We start from the raw sequence: 20963 nt of genomic DNA on the forward strand, positions 1-20963 counted from the left end.
TTCTAGCATTGTTTTCAACTTTTCATTTTTTTTCTGGCCTTCTGTTCTTCAGAGTTCATACTTCAGTTCAGTTCTTCTGTTCTTTTTTTAATTTTTTAATTTTTTTTCAGTTTTGTTCTTCTGTTCTTTAGTTCTGGCCTTCTATTTTCTAGCCTTTTTTTATTTTTGATTTTTTTTATATGATTAATCAAATTTTGAATAAATTTATTTCAAATTTGTTGTATGTTGAATTTGTATGTTCAATTCTGCTATGTTCATTTTATTGATTTTTTCAATTATGCTCTGTTGAATGCCTGAATGCCATATGAATTATATGAACTATGATCTATGAACTATGAATTGATATTTGGTCTGGATTCTGGGTTGGTGGCATTCTGAATTTAGATGGAACAGTCACAAAATGATCAATCACAACAACATAATGCTGGACAAGAATCTCAGACAGCTTCCTCTCGAGGAAAATCTGACCCGGCTTGGGAATATTTCACTGTGAAATATGATAAAAATCATAAGGCATAATATACGTGTATCTTTTGTTTGAATACTTATAATGGAGGGGGGATATATAGGATGAAATATCATCTTGCAAAAATACCTGGACAAATCAAAGTATGTAGCAAAGTAACTGAAGAAGTTGAACTTCAATTCAAAAAGATTCTAATGGAAAACAAAAAAAAAATAAGATGAAGAAAAGAAAATTTGAGGAGGAGGCTTATGGTGGGGAAGCACCTGTAGAAGAGGCTGAATTGCCTAACCCTATACAAGCTGCTGTTCCTACAACAACGGGAGACAAAGGAAAGAGAAGAGTTGTAGTAGCTACATAAATTGGAAGTTACTTTAAAGAAAGAACTACTCCAGGATCTCAACCGACTCTGAGAAGTATTTTGGCTAGTAAAGAAATTGTGCACAAGGCTAAGTTGGGACTTGCCAAATGGATTGTTGATGCACGTATTCCTTTCAATGCAATTCAATCACCTTACTTTCAACCTGCATTGGATGGTGTTGCTGCAATTGGACCTAGTTTTAAGGGACCGTCATATGATGAAATGAGAGTTCATTTGCTGGCTGATCTTAAGAGAGAGTGTCAGTTGCTGGTTGAGAAGTATAGGAGCTCATGAAAAAGCACTGGTTGTACACTGATGGCAGATGGGTGGACTGATCAAAGGCAACAAACTTTAATTAACTTTCTAGTTTATTGTCCTGCTGGTATGTCATTTGTTAAGACTGTTGATGCTTCTGATGTGATAAAAACTACCAATGCATTGTTTAATTTGTGCATGTGGTCACTGATAATGCTGCTAATTATGTATCTGCTGGAAAACTTATTCATGAAAAATACCCAAATATATTTTGGTCTCCTTGTGCTGCCCATTGTATCAATCTTATTTTGAAAGATATTGCAAGTATTCGTCATATATCTGACCTTGCTTCCCGTGCTTCAAAAGTGACTGTGTTTGTCTACAATCATATGATCTTATTGTCTTGGCTTAGAAAAAGAAAAAGTTGGACAGAAATTGTTCGACCAGGAGTCACACGTTTTGCCATTGTTTTCATTACTTTGAAAAGTATATATGATCACAAGGAAGATTTGCAGACATTGATGGTAGACAAATATTTTACTTCTCATAAGTTATCCAAAAGTGCTAATGGAAAGATTGTTAGCTCAATTGTCTTGGACAACAAATTTTGGCAAGACTATCTTACCACTATGAAAATTGTTAGTCCTCTAATTAAGTTGTTGAGGCTTGTTGATGCTGATGAAAAACCCTCTTTGGGAATCGTGTATGAAGGCATGCAATGAGCAAAAAATGCTATCAAGACCATGTTCAGAAATCGGAAAGATGCTTATACGCCATACACGAGTATCTTGAAAATGAGGTGGGATAAGCATTTGAAGCGTGATCTCCATGCGGCAGCGTATTTTTTAAATCCGGGCATTTTCTACAGTGAGGGTTTTGTTGAGAAGGCAAATGTTTTGAGATCTTTACTTGATTTGCTTGATGTTGAAACACTTTGTGATGACTCAGTTGCTGCAATACAAGAGATACATCTGTATCGAGATTGTAAAGAAAGTTTTGGGAGGGAAAGTGCTAAGAGAGCGGCATCAAGACTCGAACTTGGTAAGTTATTTGACTTATTTCATATCCAAGTTCAGTTTAGTTTCAAATTTTATTATGTTGGGTGATAATTGGTAAACATTAAAAAGTATTTGATTTTTATATCTACGTAGGTGAATGGTGGAGGCTACACGGTGGGAGTGCTCCTAATTTGCAAAAAGTGGCAGTCCGTCTTCTTCATCAAACCTCTTCTTCATCTGGATGTGAGAGGAACTGGAACCTTTTTGAACAAATCTATTCAAAGAGGAGGAACCGATTAGAGCATCAAAGGCTAAGTGACATTGTTTATGTCACCTATAACCTACGCCTTCAATCTAGGTTGCATCGAAAGAAGAGGAATTATGACCCAATTGACATTCAAAGCATTGACACAGTAGATTTTTGGGTAATGGCAGATGAGGATGATCCTGAATTTACTAATGGAGATGTTGAAGGCATTGAAAGTTTATATACACTGATAATACTATGCCTTCGTATCCTAATGGTGAGTGACATAGCAAACTTTGTTTCCTTCCATAAAGATACATGTCATTAACATTGATTTCTTATTGAGTTTTCTTTCTATTTTATTAGATGGTGGAGACATGGAAGTTGAAGTGAATATGCCTGATGTTGTAATTGAATCCTCAAATACTTCTTTTGGTGGTATTTCTGAAGATGCTAGCTTTGGATTACCTGTTTATGATGGAGACATCGGAACACTTAATGATGATTATGACTTCTGATGAGTAGTGTTTTTGTTTAGTTGAAGTATTGTTTGTTGAATATTGTCTCTTTTGGTTGCAAAACATTGTGTTTGTCATTTGTCATTTATGTGCGTTTTGAATATTGTCATTTGAAGTTGTTTATGACCTTTTAATGATAAATTATGTATTGTTCATTTTGTGAAATTGTTAAATTTTGAATCTTATTAGTTTAAAAATTATTGAATTTAATTTTTTTAAATTATGTATTCAATTTTTTATAATTTTACTCTATATTTAATTAAACTGGTTCAACCACAGTTCAACTACGGTTGAACTATTGAACCAGTCACTTGACCGGTTCGATGACCGGTCCGATTCTCGCAACCTTGGCAAGCAATAACATTCTTGCATCTTGATTGAATAATTGTGTTTATATAAAGAAAAATAAATCAAGTAAAATATCACTTCTATGTGCTTTATTTTAATCAAGCACCTCTTTATCAATTCTCTTCCATGTCCTGGTCATGTCCATCACTGACTTGGAGCATATGGGATAGCAGTACCTGAGCCATATATAAAGTACCAAATGAAGTTACTTGGAGAAGGAGAGATCATAGTTATAGGCCAAACAATCGTTAAACCATTAACATGCTCACGTCTCGCGCTTTAGCATCTCTTTAAAGCATTCACTGTGCTCTCAAAACATTGGGATTGTGATTTGTGAACGTAGTGCTTTCCTTTGGGAAGAAGATTAACAAAGACAACAAGTGAACAACAAGTTGAATTAAAATTGGAAATTATACTTTCCGGAAAAAGAAGAATAATTAGGAAAAAAAACCAGCAGATAAGCTAACCTTGCCATGGCTTTTGGTGATGATGATGTGAGGAAGAAGAAGTAGAGTTGATGCAGTTACTGATATCAATTCTCACCTTATATTATTATATATATAAAAGTTTTTTAATGCTCAATAAGTAAATAAGTAGGAAGCAAGCACATATATTGTATGTTTTCCCTGGCAAAACAATTCAAGACTTACAGCTCATATGGATCTCGTGAATTCGGATTTTTTTCTATATTTTTTTATAATAAAATAAAAAAAATTATTATGTTTTCAAACATGATTTTTAAACTTTAATTCTCTAAATAAGATTTTTTTCTTTGGCATTTAAGCAAGTTCGCCGGAAACTCTATAAAAATTGGTAAGTTCGCCTTACCCTCGGCGAACTCCATAATTTTTATAAAGTTCGCCTAACTCCCGGTGAACTCTACTCAAATTTTTTGAAACACGCACTTTTAATCAATATCATCATTTAGAAAATAGTATATAGATTTACAAACAGTATATAGGAGTACACAACATACATCGACAACAAGCATGGCTTCTTCAAGGATTTTTTAATTATAAATAAAAAAAAGCCATATTTAATAATGACAACCATTGTTATAGTCTTTAAAAATACATAGGTACACCGGAATAAGCCATATTTAACAAGAATTTTTTTAATTATAAACTAAAAAAAAATTCCCAAAAATAACCAGGATTGTTATTCCTGTGTACTTTTGTGTACTCTTATGTACTCTGAAAACGATGATAATGGTTACTATTGTTAACTTTCCAATCTAATATATTTGAAGTGGATTATTTTTGGGAAATAGTTATTTTTTTAATTTATAATTAAAAATTTTTTTTGTTAAATATAGCTTATTCTGGTGTACCTATGTATTTTTAGAGACGATAACAATGGTTGCTGTTCCTATCCTGGCCCAACACTATGGTCCGGGTCCAAATACAGCAAAAGACCAATCTAAAGATTGGCCTTCGTCATCCAACAACCTCCTCAAAAGAGGTCGGACTCAACACAGACTTCTTCCCTAAGAAGTCGGGCTCAAGAGATAGTTGGCAGATAGCACTTATTCAAGTAAGTAACTGCCCCTAAAATCTCTCAACCCACTTCTAGAAGCCATATCTCAATAACCCTAAGATAAAGGGACGATTATCCACCTTCAGAAGTGGAACTACTCCAACGGTGGTTATTGGATCACCACTATAAATATACTGACACCCCTTAGGTATCTCTAAGTTCCAATACTCTCTAAACTTGCTTAAACCCCTTGCTGACTTAGGCATCAGAGTGTCTTTGCAGGTACCACACCCCACTCTCTCACAAACACTAGTCGGACGGCGGCTCTCAGACACAAGGCAAGTCGGAGACCACCTCCTTTTTGACACTTGGGCCAATTCTTCAAGCCCAATCCACATATTTCCGGTTACCCACGTAACATTGGCGCCATTGCCGGGGACCTGGAGATTAACCCATGATGGTGGATGACTTAAACGAAGATGGAAACACAGCGTCCGATTCTGAGCAAGAGAATCAAGACGCTGGTAACAACGACAAAGCCATAGTCACTCACTAAGGGGTGACCACCCAATACAAGGAAGGTCCCTCCGGAGTAAAAGACCAAGGGGAACCCCCTCTGAGGGGCACGAATCAGGAAAGGATGGACAATCCCATGCAACCGATCTAATGGGATTGTTCTACGGCCATTAAGGGCGGCTGGAATAGTTAGAACAAGAACTGGAGCGATAGCGAGAGGTGGAGAGAAACTTGAGGAGGGGGGTCGAGCGACGAAAGGAGCTTGAAGAAAAGCTCTTGAGATTAGAATCTGCTCTCCGAAGTCGGAACTCTCGCAGTGATCGAGAAGATTCTCCCTTGGGTGGGGGGAAGACCTGTTTAGTGAGGACATAATGAGGGCAAAAATTCCAAGGAACTTCAAAAGCCCCGATATGGACTATACGACGGGACTACTAATCCAAAGTATCACCTAAGCAACTTTAAAAGTCGAATGTACATAGCCGACGCTTCTGATGCTACTCCCTGTAAGGCCTTTTCGACGACCTTGACAAAAACAGCGATGAAGTGGTTCGATAGCCTTCCCCCCAGGTCGGTTACCAGTTTCGACGACCTCTCCCGAAAGTTTCTCATGTGATTTTCAGTCCAGAAGAACAAAGTAAAGCACGCGCCAAGTCTCCTAGGAGTGAAACAGGAGATCGGAGAACCTCTAAGAGACTACATGGAACAGTTCAACAAAGCGTGCTTAGAAATTCAAGACCTACCTACAGAGGCAGTGTTTATGGGCCTAGTAAATGGACTCTGAGAAGGCCCCTTCTCCTAGTCCATCTCGAAAAGGCACCCGACTTCTTTAAGTGATGTACAGGAAAGAGCTGAGAAGTACATCAACATGGAAGAAAACGCCAGGCTGCGAGAGCCGAGTTGGCAACCTGGGCACTCTCACTCATCGAAAGAGAAAGAGAGAGAGCCCAAGAAAAAAGAAGAAGTCGGCCCTGAAAGGCCTAGGAGATATCACTCCTATACTCCTCTACGAGTTTCCCTACTCGATGTCTACAGGGAAATTTGTCACACTGAAAAGCTACCTCCTCCTCGGCCCATCAAAAACAAGAAAGGGGGAAGTCGTGGCGAATACTATGAGTACCATAAGCTGTATGATCACTCAACAAATGAGTGTTACGACCTAAAAAATGTGATAGAAAAGCTAGCCAGAGAAGGTCGGCTTGACAGATATGTCATAGAAAGGTCGGACCATCATGGTAAGAGAAAGCGAGATGAGGAGGACCGAAGAGATCCACCACCACAGACCCCGGAAAGACACATACATATGATCTCAGGAGGGTTTGTTGGGGAGGTCTCACCAAGTCATCTCGCAAGAGACACCTGAAGGAAGTCTACCAGGTCGGAGGCGAATCGCCCGACCTCCCAACCATCTCTTTAACCAAAGAAGATGGGCAGGGCATTGTTCCCGGACATGATGATCCGGTAGTAATCACTATGATTCTCGCCAATGCCCATCTACACAGAACCCTGGTAGATCAGGGGAGCTCGGACGACATCCTGTTCAAACCAGCGTTTGACAAACTAGGATTGGATGAGAAAGAATTAAGGGCTTACCCTGATACTCTATATGGACTGGGGGATACACCAATAAAGCCACTAGGATTCATACCCTTACACACAACTTTTGGAAAGGGGATGAAATCCAAGACTCTGAGTATCGACTTTATAGTCGTCGTCGTGGGTTCGGCCTATAATGCTTTAATAGGCAAAACAACCCTAAACCGGCTCGGAACAGTGGTATCCACCCTCCACCTTTGCATGAAATTCCCAACGCCAGAGGAAATTGCCACCATCAAGGGAGATCAGAAACTGGCAAGAAAGTGCTACAATGAAAGCCTAAACCTGAGGGAAAAAGGCAAGGAGGTTCACACCATTGAGCTCGGAGGAGTCCAAGCTAAAGAAGAATTACGACCACAACCAGGGGGGAAAACCGAAGAGGTACAGGTCGGAAAGGAGGAAGAAAAAAATACCAACATAGGAGCCAACCTGAAAGAAGATTTGAAGCCAAAGCTTATAAGGCTCCTACAAGAAAATTCCGACCTCTTTGCTTGGAAGGGCTCAGACATGCCAGGAATAGATCCCGAGCTCATGTCGCATAAACTGTCGGTGTACCCTGGGTCACGACCCGTTCAGTAGAGAAGACGAAAGCTCGGACTTGAACGAGCTCAAGTGGTGGAAGAACAAATACAAGCCCTCCTAGAAGCCGGCTTCATCAAAGAGGTCAAATATCCGGCTTGGCTAACAAATGTGGTGCTAGTCAAGAAGCAAAACGGCAAGTGGAGGATGTGCGTCGACTACACCGACTTGAACAAGGCGTGTCCAAAAGACCCATATCCATTCCCAAATATTGATACCCTAGTAGATTCCAGGTCGGGATATCAATACTTGTCGTTTATGGATGCATACTCGGGATACAACCAAATTCCGATGTACAAGCCGGATCAAGAAAAACATCTTTCATCACGCCTCGAGCGAACTATTACTATGTGGTTATGCCTTTTGGGTTAAAAAATGCAGGAGCCACGTATCAAAGGCTGATGAATAAGGTGTTCGCACCTCACCTTGGAAGTCTAATGGAAGTATATGTAGATGACATGCTAGTAAAAACCAAGGATGAGGCCGACCTCTTGACTAACCTCTCGAAAGTCTTTAACACTATTAGGATGCACGTGATGAGATTGAATCCCGCAAAGTGCACCTTCGCGGTGGAGTCTGGAAAATTTTTGGGATTCATGCTAACACAAAGGGGGATTGAAGCCAACCCTGACAAGTGTAGAGCAGTCCTAGAAATGAAAAGCCCGACTTGCTTAAGGGAGGTCCAGCAATTGAATGGCCGACTTGCAGCTCTCTCCAAGTTCTTGACAGGATCAGCATTAAGATCCCTACCACTTTTCTCTATACTAAGGAAACGATGCCAGTTCGAATGGACTCCAGAATGCGAAGAAGCATTCTAGGAGTTCAAAAGGTTTTTAAGCCAACCTCCAATTTTGACCCGACCTAATGTTGGGAAAGAACTCGTCCTGTATTTGTCCATAGCCGAAAAAGCTGTAGCATCAGCTCTAATACAGGAAGATGAAGTCGGGCAGCATCCTGTGTACTTCACCAGCAAAGTCCTACAAGGCCCCGAATTAAGGTATCAAAACTCGAGAAGTTTGCATATGCCTTATTATTAGCCTCTCGAAAGCTACGGCCTTATTTTCAAGCACATACAGTAAAGGTCTGAACAAACCAGCCCATGAAGCAAATTCTTCAAAAAATGGACATTGCGGGTAGAATGGTTCAATGGGCTATAGAACTATCCGAGTTCGACCTTAAGTACGAAACTCGGACTGCAATTAAAGTCCAATGCCTCACCGACTTCGTAGCAGAGTATGCAGGAGATCAAGAGAAAGCCTCCACCGCATGGGAGCTATAAGTGGATGGCTCTTCCAACAAGGTCGGAAGTGGTGCAGGCATAATATTGGTCAACCAAGAGGGAACTCAAATAGAAGTATCCCTCAAATTTGAATTCCCAGCCTCTAACAACCAGGCAGAATATGAAGCCTTGATCGCTGGATTGAAGCTAGCAGAGGAAGTCAGTGCGACCAAAGTACTTGTGTTCAACGACTCTCAGGTGGTGACCTCCTAAGTAAATGGAGAGTACCATGCTAAAGATCCTAATATGAAGAGGTACTTAGATAAATCATTGGAATATCTTAGGTGGTTCTCAGAGACCGAGGTCAAACACATAACTCGGGATCTCAATAGCAGAGCAGGGTAGAGTAGGACTCAAAAGGCCCAATCCAAAGATTTGCCTTTGTCATCCAACGACCTCCTCAGAAGAGGTCGGACTCAACACAGACTTCTTCCCTAATAATTCGGGCTCAAGAGATAGCTAGTAGATAGCACTTATTCATGTAAGTAACGGCTCCTAAAATCTCTCAACCCACTTCTAGACTCCATATCTCAACAACCCTAAGATAAAAGGACGGTTATCCACCTTCAGAAGTGGAACTACTCCAACGGTGATTATTGGATCACCACTATAAATACACTGACACCCCTCAGGTATCTCTAAGTTCCAATACTCTCTAAACTTGCTTAAACCCCTTGCTGACTTAGGCATCGGAGTGTCTTTGCAGGTACCACCCCCCACTCTCTCGCAAACACTAGTCAGACGGTGGCTCTCAGACACAAGGCAAGTCAGAGACCACCTCCTTTTTTACGCTTGGGCCAATTCTTCAATCCCAAGCCACATATCTCCGGTTACCCATGTAACAATTGTCATTGTTAAATATGGCTTATTTTTTTAATTTATAATTAAAAAAATCCTTAAAGAAGCCATGCTTGTTGTCCGTATATTTTTGTGTACTCCTATATACTATTTATAGATCTATATACTATTTTCTAGACTATGATATGGATTAAAAGTATGTGTTTCAAAAAACTTGAGTGGAGTTCGCCGGGGGGTTAGGCGAACTCTATAAAATTTATAGAGTTCACCGGGGGTAAGGCGAACTTGCCAATTTTTATAGAGTTCGCCGGGGGTCCGGCGAACTTGCTTAAATGCCAAAAAAAAATCGTATTTGAGAAATTAGGTCCAAAAATCATGCTTGAAAAAATAATAATTTTTTTTATTTTATTATTGAAAAAATCCCTCCTGAATTCTATTCTTTCAATTGAAGAAAAGGAAGATGCAGTTCTGACTTTGTAAGTACAATAACTGTTCTCCTCTAAAGCAGCCATTGTTACTTACTATACTCAGCAATCTTTTACAATGTTACTAGACCTGCAAGGGTTGAATTCAATTTCATCTCATTACTCAATCGTAAAATACTATAATCTTTCATCAAATAATCCTGCAGAATTCTACACAAAATGCATGGAATGAAAAAATCCAATCAAAGATTCTACACAAGGCTATTGAAAACGGATGAAATTTTCTATAAGGAATTCCCTATGCAAAGCTAGATTCTACATTAACAAAAGTAAAATAAACAACAAATTGATAAATTCAAAGTATAAATTCACCAAAATAAATGTCAAATCAAATAGGAACCCTACCAAACCACAGTTACTAGCAGAAAAGATGAAAATTCAATAAGTAAATCGAATCTCCAAATCAAGAATAATTGATTATGCTAACTAAGTTTCAGTAATATTGATACAATTGTTATTAAAAAATGCAAATTCAGAATTTCATGATTAAAATACTAAATACAAAAACTGCAAAAATAAATATAAGAGGTGACAGCGACGGGTTCTAGCGACAAGCTCATAGCGACGACGACCGGCAATGATGTTACAACAATGAGTCTGCGGAAGAAGAAGAACTTACATGCAGATTCACAAATCACAATGTGATAGAGTGATAGAGAGAGACAGAAAGAGTGAAAGAGAGAGAATGAGAGAGAGGAACTTACATGAAGAGGATGGCACGACGGTGGGCTCCGCAGCGGATTCAACTCTCAGGTCTCTACTCTCAGGCATTGGAGAAGAAAAAGAAGCCTCACTCAACTCTGATTCTCTGAAGGTTTGGGTTAATTTTAGGAGAATTCAGTAAAACGAGGGATGCAGGAAGCAAAACGTGAGCGTATTTTTTGTTGATAAAAATCGACAGTAATTTCGTCCATTTTAGCTAAAACAAAAATAAAAAAACTTAGCTGTTTATTTTATATAATAAATTTATACCACTTATTTAATTTTAAAAAAGAGATCTCTATCGTCTAAATTTTTCGACGACAAAAATGTCGATATTATAATTATTAAAAATTAAAATAGACAATTAATCCGTTGATTTAAAAAAAAACTCTCACCCACTGTTTCGTCAGTAATGTGATGATAATATTAAAATGTTAGAAGGTTATCAAAATAATAAACGATATGGTCGTCGATTTTAATATTTTACTAGTGTATGTTTCCGTACCCTGTATAGGATAATACATAAAATCAGGGACGGACATACCGAGAGGCGAGTGTAGGCCTCAGACTCCCCCAATTTTTTTTAAAAAGTTAATAGTAATAAATTATTAAGTATGATTTAATTTTTTAAAAAAATTATTTAGTATTTAGTCTAGTATAAATAAAAGTCTATTCCAACCTAAATATTAATGATTTCTAATATTTAAAAAGTAAGTAATAATATTAAAAAAATTTGAAAAAAATATTATTACTAATACTTTTTACTTAAATAAAATTTTTCAAATCCCATAAAGTGGATTCTTTTTCTTCTTGTGACCGTCCTTCTTAATTCATTTGGTATTAATTCTCTTTGTTTCAACTGCTACACTGAGAGATTTTTTTCAGTTATGAATATTGTGAAGAATAACTCAGAAACAAAAGGAAAGATGAATTTTTTGCTAATTGTGTTTTAATTATATTAAAAAGAAAATTTCTGAAAAATTTGACATAGATTCTATTATTGATGAATTTTATAATACAAAGAATCGACCACTTTTTTAGTAAAAAGTACACACATATTTTTGTACTTTAAAATATATTCTCTATCGGTATATTTTTGTAATACATCTTACATTATATAATTTTTTGTATAATTTTTTAATATTATATATGTTATTGGCCCTCTGATAATATTTCTGGATCCGTCCCTGCATAAAATTATATAAAAAAATTTATTAAAAAATTAAATAAAATATATACAGTAATTATTATTATAAATATTTTACAAAGTTATAATTAAAATCAAATGCTCAGGATTTTTAATATTAAAATATTAAAAATAATTAGTATTTGTCTTAATCAATTTGAGTTTGTTGAGTGATCATCTCACTCGTCCGCTTAAACAACTATTAGGAGTTAGAATCTCGCCTTTTGTGTGTAGCAATCTATTGGCTAGCTTAAACCCTTAATAATTGGAGTATCAATACATAGATAGACTTGGCAAGAGTACCCAAATACGCAGGTACCCGACCCGTCCATACCCGGTTGAGAGGGTAATAACTTACCCCGAGTCGGGCAGATTTTGCTCAGGACAGGCCATGGTCGGGTTTAATGTGTACTCGCCCTGGATATATACATATAAACACTTTTTAGGAATTAGAATTTGCCTCACATCACAGATTCAATGATTCACAGCTTCAGTCCATACTCTATAGCCATGCAAGAGAAACTCAGTCATCCTCACCCAGAGTCTTCTTCTTTTCTGCTTATTCACAAAAAACCTCATAGCTCCCGTCATCGTTGTTGCTGAGCCCATCGCTGCCTACCCTTTCACAGCTCATGTCGCCATCGCTGCTTATCCCGTTACTGTTGCTGTTGAGCCCGTTGCCACATTTCTCTTGTCGAGTCCATTTTCTCAAGGTAAATTCCTCTCTCTCTCTCTCTCTCTCTCTCTCTCATTGTGAGTCTGTTAAGTTCTTCTCTTCTTCTTCCACAGACTCAGCTTAGTTGCCGTCGCTATGAGCCCGGGCATTACTGTTGCAGTTTTATCTAAGTTTGTCACCGAATAAAATAGAATTTTTATTCAAGTTGGACCAGTTGAAAATAGGTATGCATGAGATCATTTTTGCATGTAATTTTTGAATTTTCTCATCCAAATTTGATCTATGTGGTTGAGTATTTTAGTGTGGCGATCTGATAAGCGGATAAATGCCGGTCAAGAATTATCAAAAGTATTTTTCCAAATTAACGTTGCAAGTACAGTCTTGACCGGCGATATTTTCGCTGTTGAATTTAAAATGTGTCACAAGTGAAATAGATAATCAGGAGTAAAATCCCAGGTCGTTTTCCCTAGGAGTTGACACAAGATGCGAATTATTGGTTAATATTTTTCTGGAGATTTTTTTTGAGCTTGAGAATAAAAAAAATAAATAACTAGAAATTAAAGTAATGAATAATTAGCAAGAGTTGTAAAATAATCAATATAAAAAGCCTTGGTTAGGGGGTGAGAATTGGAAATTCTATCTTTATTATCTTTCCCAAGAGTGATGGTAAAAGCTCATTACTCTCATTTAGTTATCCTCTAACAAGTGAAGGATAGTCAAGTGAAACAATTAACCTTAGCTCACAAGTCCTAGTTACTTCGTAGAGAAAAACTAGGGTTGGTGAGTTTCTGGCTAATTAGTAATTTTCAATTACAAATTAATACTTGAGTGCAACAATTCAAGTGGCTCCAATTATCAACCCCCAACCAAGCAAGGAAATCTACTCCATGATATTAGATGACATTTTCTCAAACACTTGGTGAGCAAAGATAAAAGACATGATAATAAATAGGAAAATGATTCAATTCAAATTACCCCTGAAAATAATTAACAAGAACAAAATAAGCAATAGCACTAGATGTGGAAATAACTCGATGCATTAACAAAATTCAATCATAACAAGATCCAAACATGAATTCAAACTAATCAAATGTAAAAGAGTAATAGAGGAACTAGAGAAGAAAACTATAAGGAAGATGACTCCAATTGAAGGTAGCAGCAGCTCTCTCAAGATCCAATTCAAAGAAAATCTAAGAATGCCAAAAACCCTAGAGAGAAGTAGGAGTTTCTCTCACTAGAATTCAAAACTAATAAAAACTTAAGCTAAAGTGTGTAGTGTCCCCAGTCTCAGCTCCATCCCAGCCTCTAGTATGCATTTTTGGACTTGAAACTGGGTCCAAATCAGCCCAGAAATTTCCCCTAGCGAGTTCTGTTAATTGCAGCACGTGACACTCGTCACGCATACGCGTCAGCCACGCGTACGCGTCAGTGGGCTCTGCACAAGGTCATGCGTACGCATCAGTCACATGTACGCGTCAGTGAAAAATGGCTTGATCATGCGTACGCGTAAACGTCGTCCACGCGTACGCGTGGAGTATGAAAAATGAAGGTGACGCACACGCGTCATCTACGTGTACGCGTGATGGTGAGTCGCGTTACCCGCATGGTCTCGGCACAACATTCTGTTCGAGCCATGCGGGAGCACAGTGTCAGCATCATGAAAGCACAAATTTTGGGGACGGGGGCGACGCGTACGCTTCCCCCACGCGTACGTATGGGCAGCGTCGCATCCTGGCACCCCTCCAGCACGAATTCAGCACAACAGGCCACGCGTACGCGTGACTAGTGCCCGTGCCCTTTGCCCCCTTCTCGTATGGCCCCAGCACAACATTCTGTTTGGTCGTGCAGGCGCGTCGTTCCAGCACTGTTTTTGCGTGGTGCATATTCGGGGGTCTCACGCGTGTGCTTCAGCCATGTGCATGCATGACATGCTTTTTTTTTTTGAATAAGAAGAGAAGGTACTTAAGCATGATTCAGGTATCTAAATAAATAGAAAAGTATAAAAACACTTGAAAAGTAAGGTAACAAGAGATGTAACTAGGAAGATCGTACCATGGAGGGTTGTCTCCCACCTAGCACTTTTCTTTAACGTCCTTAAGTTGGACGGTCGATGAGCTCGCTTCTCTTCCTTGGCTGGGTCTTTCAAGAGAAAGATCTCCAGCTCCTTGTTGTTTTTTGCCATTGCACCATGATACAGTTTCAGACGATGACCATTAACCTTGAAGAATGTGGGGCTTGAGGGATGACTTAGGTGGACAACTCCATACAGTTCAACCTTCTCCACCACGTAGGGTCGATCCCACCTTGATCTCAGTTTGCCCGGCATTAGTCTCAACCTTGAGTTATAGAGAAGAACTTGATCCCCAGCTCTAAACTCTCTTCTCTTGATGTTCTGATCATGCACCGCCTTCACCTTTTCCTTGTAGAGCCTTGAGTTCTCATAAGCCTCTATCCGAATGCACTCCAGTTCTTCCAGTTGCAATTTACTTTCAACTCCGGCTCCTCCCAATCCTGAGTTACACTCCTTTACAGCCCAATAAGCCTTGTGTTGCACTTCTACCGAAAGGTGACAAGCCTTTTCGTAGGCAAGCCGGAATGGACTCATGCCGATCGGTGTCTTGTAAGCTGTCCAGTAAGTCCATAGCGCATCTCCAAGCCTAGAGCTCTAATCCCTCTTATGGGGTTTAACAATCTTCTCGAGTATGCACTTGATCTCTCTATTAGATACCTCGGCTTGGCCATTTGTTTGGGGATGATAAGTCGTCGCCACCTTGTGCATGATGCCATGTTTCTTCATCAAACCTGTCATTCTCCTGTTATAAAAATGAGAGCCTTGATCACTCACGATTGCTCGTGGTGATCCAAAGCGGCAAATAATATTATTCCTAACAAAAGAGACAACCACGTTAGCATCATCAGTACGGGTAGGAATTACTTTCACCCATTTAGAAACATAATCAACAACTAACATAATATATAAGAAACCATTCGAGTTTGGAAAGGGACCCATGAAGTCATACCCCAAACATAAAAAATCTCACAAAACAACACGTGTTGTTAGGGCATCTCATCCCTCTTGGATATGTTTCCAAACCTTTGGCATTGGTGGCAAGAATTACAGAAAAGATTTACATCCTTAAAGAGTGTGGACCACTAAAATCCGCAGTCTAAGATTTTTCTTGCAGTTCTTTGAGGGCCAAAGTAGCCACCACTTTCAAAAGAGTGGCATGCCTTTAAGATAGACTGGATTTCGGATTGTGGAACACACCTCCTAATTATTTGGTCAGCACCACATCTTCATAAATATGGGTCATCCCATATGTAATACTTGGACTCGCTCTTGAGCTTGTCCTTTTGATGTTTAGAAAAATATGGAGGAAAGGTCTGACTAACCAAATAATTAGCAATGGGTGCATACCAAGGAACTACCTTGGATATTGCTTGCAAGCTGTAAAAGGGAAATGCATCATTGATAGGAGTGGAGTCACTTTTTATATGCTCTAGGCGACTCAAGTGGCCCGCCACTAAATTCTAGGAACCATTCCTATCCTGGATCTCTAAATGAAATTCTTGCAATAGCAATATCCAACAGATTAACCTTGGTTTCGACTCTTTCTTTGCTAGTAAATACTTTAATGCTACATGGTCTGAATATACTACCACCTTGGTTCCAAGTAAATAAGCCCTAAATTTATCCAAGACAAATATAATTGCTAAAAGTTCCTTTTCAGTGGTAGTATTATTAGACTGGGCACCATCAAGTGTTTTAGAAGCATAAGCAATAATATAAGGATCCTTACCTTCACGCTGAGCAAACGGCGCTCCTACTGCATAGTTAGATGCATCGCACATAATTTCGAATGGCCTACTCCAGTCAGATCCTCTCACAATAGGAGCTTGGGTCAAGGCATTCTTTAGCTTATCAAATGATTCCGTGCATTCTTCATTCCAAGAAAACTCTGCATCCTTTTGCAACAGTTGAGAAAGGGGTAGTGCAACCTTACTGAAGTCGTTGATGAACCACCGGTAGAAACCTGCATGACGAAGAAAAGAATGGACTTCCCTCACAGAAGAGGGGTAAGGTAAACCAGAAATAACATCAACCTTTGCAGGATTGACGGATATACCAGTATCAGAAACAATATGACCTAGAACAATACCTTGCTTTACCATAAAGTGACATTTTTCAAAATTAAATATAAGATTTGAGCTAGCACATCTTTCTAATACTCTAGCAAGATTATCCAAGCAAAGATTGAAAGAATCACCATAGACACTAAAATCATCCATAAATACTTCCATACAATGCTCTAGAAGATCCGAGAAGATACTTATCATGCATCTTTGAAACGTAGCCGGTGCATTACATAAACCGAAAGGCATTCTTTTATATCCATACGTTCCAAAGGGGATGTAAAAGTAGTTTTCTCTTGGTCTTCTGAAGCAATATGGATCTGAAAATAACCAGTATAGCCATCTAAAAAGCAATAATGTGATTTACCTGATAGGCAATCAAGCATTTGATCGATGAAGGGTAGTGGATAGTGATCCTTGCGAGTGGCCAAGTTCAAGCGCCTGTAGTCGGTGCACACTCTCCATGAATTCTGCACTCTTGTGGCCATGAGTTCCCCATTCTCATTCTTGACTATGGTGACACCGGACTTCTTCGAAACCACTTGTACTGGGCTAACCCATTCACTATCTGATATTGAATAGATAATATCGGCTTCAAGTAGTCGGGTCACTTCTTTCTTCACAACTTCTAGAATTGTGGGGTTCAACTGCCTTTAAGGTTGACGGATAGGCTTGGCTCCCTCCTCTAGAAAAATGTGGTGCTCACAAACTTGAGGGTTTATACCAACTATGTCTGTCAAACTCCACCCAATAGCTTTCTTGTTTCTACGTAGTACATTAAGCAATCGCTCCTCTTGTTGGGAAGTAAGCTCCTTTGCAATCACTGGGAGCTTTTGATTGTCTTCAAGATAAGCATACTTGAGGTGAGGTTGAAGGAGCTTCAACTCCATATTCAGCCCATGGCTTGGCACTTGATTATCTGGTAGCACAGGAGGTGGCAAGGTGTTTTCAGCATATTCAGGGGGTTTCTCCACACTTGCACCTTGAACCATGTTCTTCTCATCAACTGTCTCCTGGTGGACTTTGGCCATAATTTCATCAATAATATCACACCGAAAGATATCATGGTTTTCCGTCGGATGCTTCATAGCTTCATCAAGGTTAAAACTCACTGTTCTTCCATCTATTTCAAAGGAATAGGTACCCGAAAAGGCATCCAATTTAAACCGAGAGGTCTTCAAGAACGGCCTCCCAAGCAAGATAGACGATGGTCTTCCTGAGTCATTAGGGGGCATCTCAAGAATGTAGAAATCAATAGGAAAAATCAACCCCTTAATGCTCACCAAGACGTCTTTCGCAATGCCAACCACAGAAATTATGTTTTTATCTGCTAAAATAAAATGGGTTGCCGACTTTTTCAATGGTGGGAGCTTCAATGCATCATATACAGATAAAGGCATAATGCTGACACAAGCACCTAAGTCACACATGCAATCAACAAACTGTATACCACCTATAGTGCAAGTAACCATACAAGGACCGGGATCACCACATTTCTCCGGTATAGCACCCATCAAAGCAGAAATCGAGCTACCCAAAGGAATAGTTTCTAAATCATGAATCTTCTCCTTATTCATGCACAAATCCTTTAGAAACTTAGCATACTTAGGAACCTGATGAATAGCATCAAAAAGGGGAATATTTACCTCAACCTTTTTGAAGATATCCATCATCATGGGATCTATCTCTCCTTGCTTTTTAGTCCTCCTAGCTAGGTGTGAAAAAGGAATGAGAATGACCTCTTTTAAAACATTGTCTTCCTTAGAAACTCCATCCTTTAGTTGAGCAACTTCTTCTTCAACCGCCTCTTGTACCTCATCCTCGTCTTCCACATCTTCTACTTCAACAACGTCTTCATCCTGAGTGGCTTGGTGATGCACCACTATTTGGTGGTGCATTCTATGCTGAATTTAGGGGATTTTATCACCCTTTTCCCATATTTATCCACTAAAATAGCATGGTTTTATATATTCTCCCTAATTTGCGCTTAAGAGTGAAAAGATGCTTTTTAGGCCCTTAATTGGTTAGTTTTAATTCACCTTTGATTCCACTAGATGCCTTAATGTGTTTGTTGAGTGATTTCAGGTTGAAAAGGCTAGGAATGGATCAAAGGAGTGAAGAGAAAAGCATGCAAAGTGGAGAAATCATGGAAAATCAAGGATTTGGAATGCACTCATCGACGCGCACGCGCAGCAGATGCGCACGCGTGGAACGCAAATTGCCAAGCGATGCGTACGCATGACCCACGCGTACGCGTCGACGCTCGCACGTGACTTCATTAAAGGCAAAACGTTGGGGGCGAATTCTGGGCTTCTAAGGCCCAAATCCAACTCATTTCTGAGCCTATTATATGCAGAAATCAAGCTTTAGTTGAGGGAGGGAAGTCATAATTGAATTTTGGAGGGAATGCTTTAGTTAGTTTCTAGAGAGAAAAGCTCTCTCTTCTCTCTAGAATTATGATTAGGTTAGATTAGGATTTCTTAGATCTAGGTTAATTTCATGCTTTGATTTACTTTTCCTTTACAATTTCTTGTTCCTCTACCTTTCTTCTCTTAGATTAATGATTTACTTCTTGTAATTCTTTACTTTTATGTTGATGCACTTTTGTTTCTTCTATTTCTCTTTTAATGCAATTTATGATTCATGTTTCTTTATTGTTGAATTGATTTATTGTTGTTGATTTCCTTGCAATTAGTGGTTGTAGATCTATATTCTTGCAATTTTATCTTGCTTTCCTTTTATGCCTTCCAAGTGTTTGACAAAATGCTTGGAAGGATGTTAGAGTAGAATTTTCTCCTCTTGGCTTTGGTTGAGTAATTAGAGACTCTTGAGTTATCAAACTCTTTTGTTGATTGATAATTAAAAGTTACTAGTTGATTTGAATTCCACTAACTCTAGTCTTTCTCTAGGAGTTGACTAGGACTTGAGGAATCAAATTGATTTATCCACTTGACTTTCCTTCATAGTTAGAGGTTGACTAAGTGGGAGCAATGGACAATTGATGTCACAATTGATGATGATAATAAGGATAGGACTTATAGTTCTCATACCTTGCCAAGAGCTTTCTTAGCTATTAGTTTACTTCCTTTGCAATTTACCTTTCATGTCTCTTATCAAAACCCCAAAATATACATCTCATAACCAATAACAAGAACACTTCCCTGCAATTCCTTTGAGAGACGACCCGAGGTTTGAATACTTTGGTTATTATTTTTAGGGGTTTGTTACTTGTGACAACCAAATTTTTGTATGAAAGGATTCTTTGTTGGTTTAGAAGCTATACTTGCAACGAGATTCCATTTGTGAAATTCTAAACCACACAAAAATTCATTCATCACTTGGCTTGAGCTTGGCTCCTCGGGACTCCTCTCTTGCAATATAGTGCCAGACCTCAAGGTGATGACATTGATTCCACCCTTGGGGTTGGATAAAGGTTGAGAGGGAAGTGCACTAGAGCTTGAAGGTTGAGTGTTGGAGGTAGAGGTGGTTCCATCTGGGATATAAGAGCTTGGAGAGTGGAGGTGAGACTGGTGAGGCTAGAGGTAAGTGAATTTTGAAGCTCTTTTTATCCTTGAACAATAGAACAGAGTGTTTCATCTTGGTTGGAGGAAGAAGGAGGGTAGGTAATTTGGGGGCTTGTGGTTGATTGAGTTGAGGTGCTTGAGCTTGCCTTTGGTGAGGTGGTTGGTATCTTTGGCCTTGGTTTTGTTGTTGGTAGGGAGGGTTTTGTTGATATCGGTTTTGTTGGTAATTGTTGTTCTACCTTTGGTTTCCACCATTGTCTTTTCCTCCTTGGTTGTAATTGTCTCTCCATCCTTGGTTGGGATTGTCTTGATAACCTTGATTGTAATTACCACCTTGATTATAGTTACCACCTTGTTGATAGTACCCTTGATTTGGACAGTTGAAATAAGCATTGGTAGCCGCCAAGGTGTTGTTCTCTTGGAGTTGTGGACATTCATCAGTATAGTGAGATTAGCAAGCGCAAATTCCACATACTCTCTGAGGGACTAACTGTTGACATTGTTGTTGTGGAGGAGGTGGAGGTTGTTATTGATTGAGTTGGATTTACTTCAGGATATTGGTCATCTCTCCCAAAGTCTTGGTGAGAGCAGACTCAGTACTATAGGAGACTTCCGCAATAGCCTTGGGATGATTATTCATGTGCCTCGCATGTTGAGTAGACTCGGCTAAATCAGTGATAAGTTGCCATACTTCCGCCATCGTCTTGTACTTTGTCATAGAACCATTACTCGAAGCATCCAAAAGGACCTTATCTTGAGGCCTCATGCCTTGGCAAAAGTAACTAATAAGCACCAACTCGTCAATCCTGTGATGGGGGCATGAAT

At 39.0% G+C, this 20963-nt stretch overlaps 2 protein-coding genes and 1 pseudogene across 2 annotated transcripts; 2 read left to right on the forward strand and 1 right to left on the reverse strand.

The window, feature by feature from the left end:
• The first annotated feature begins 683 nt into the window (after positions 1–683).
• LOC148581573 (uncharacterized) lies at positions 684–1801 on the forward strand (annotated as a pseudogene).
• Positions 1802–1873: 72 nt separating this feature from the next.
• LOC148581574 (uncharacterized) lies at positions 1874–2842 on the forward strand. Its single transcript, XM_088492609.1, has 3 exons — positions 1874–2120; positions 2231–2560; positions 2691–2842. The coding sequence occupies exons 1-3, from the start codon at positions 1874–1876 to the stop codon at positions 2840–2842; spliced, it is 729 nt and encodes a 242-aa protein (XP_088348735.1).
• A 10609-nt stretch (positions 2843–13451) lies between these two features.
• On the reverse strand, positions 13452–20576 carry LOC148581575 (uncharacterized). The gene is made up of 8 exons (XM_088492613.1): positions 20285–20576; positions 17325–18496; positions 16309–16644; positions 16079–16227; positions 15874–15928; positions 15209–15293; positions 14699–15105; positions 13452–13457 (listed from the first exon to the last, which is right to left on the reverse strand). The coding sequence occupies exons 1-8, from the start codon at positions 20574–20576 to the stop codon at positions 13452–13454; spliced, it is 2502 nt and encodes an 833-aa protein (XP_088348739.1).
• Positions 20577–20963: the final 387 nt, after the last annotated feature.

Source organism: Arachis ipaensis, chromosome B10 (genome assembly GCF_059453495.1).
Source record: "Arachis ipaensis isolate K30076 ecotype BB chromosome B10, ASM5945349v1, whole genome shotgun sequence".
NCBI lineage: Eukaryota > Viridiplantae > Streptophyta > Magnoliopsida > Fabales > Fabaceae > Arachis > Arachis ipaensis.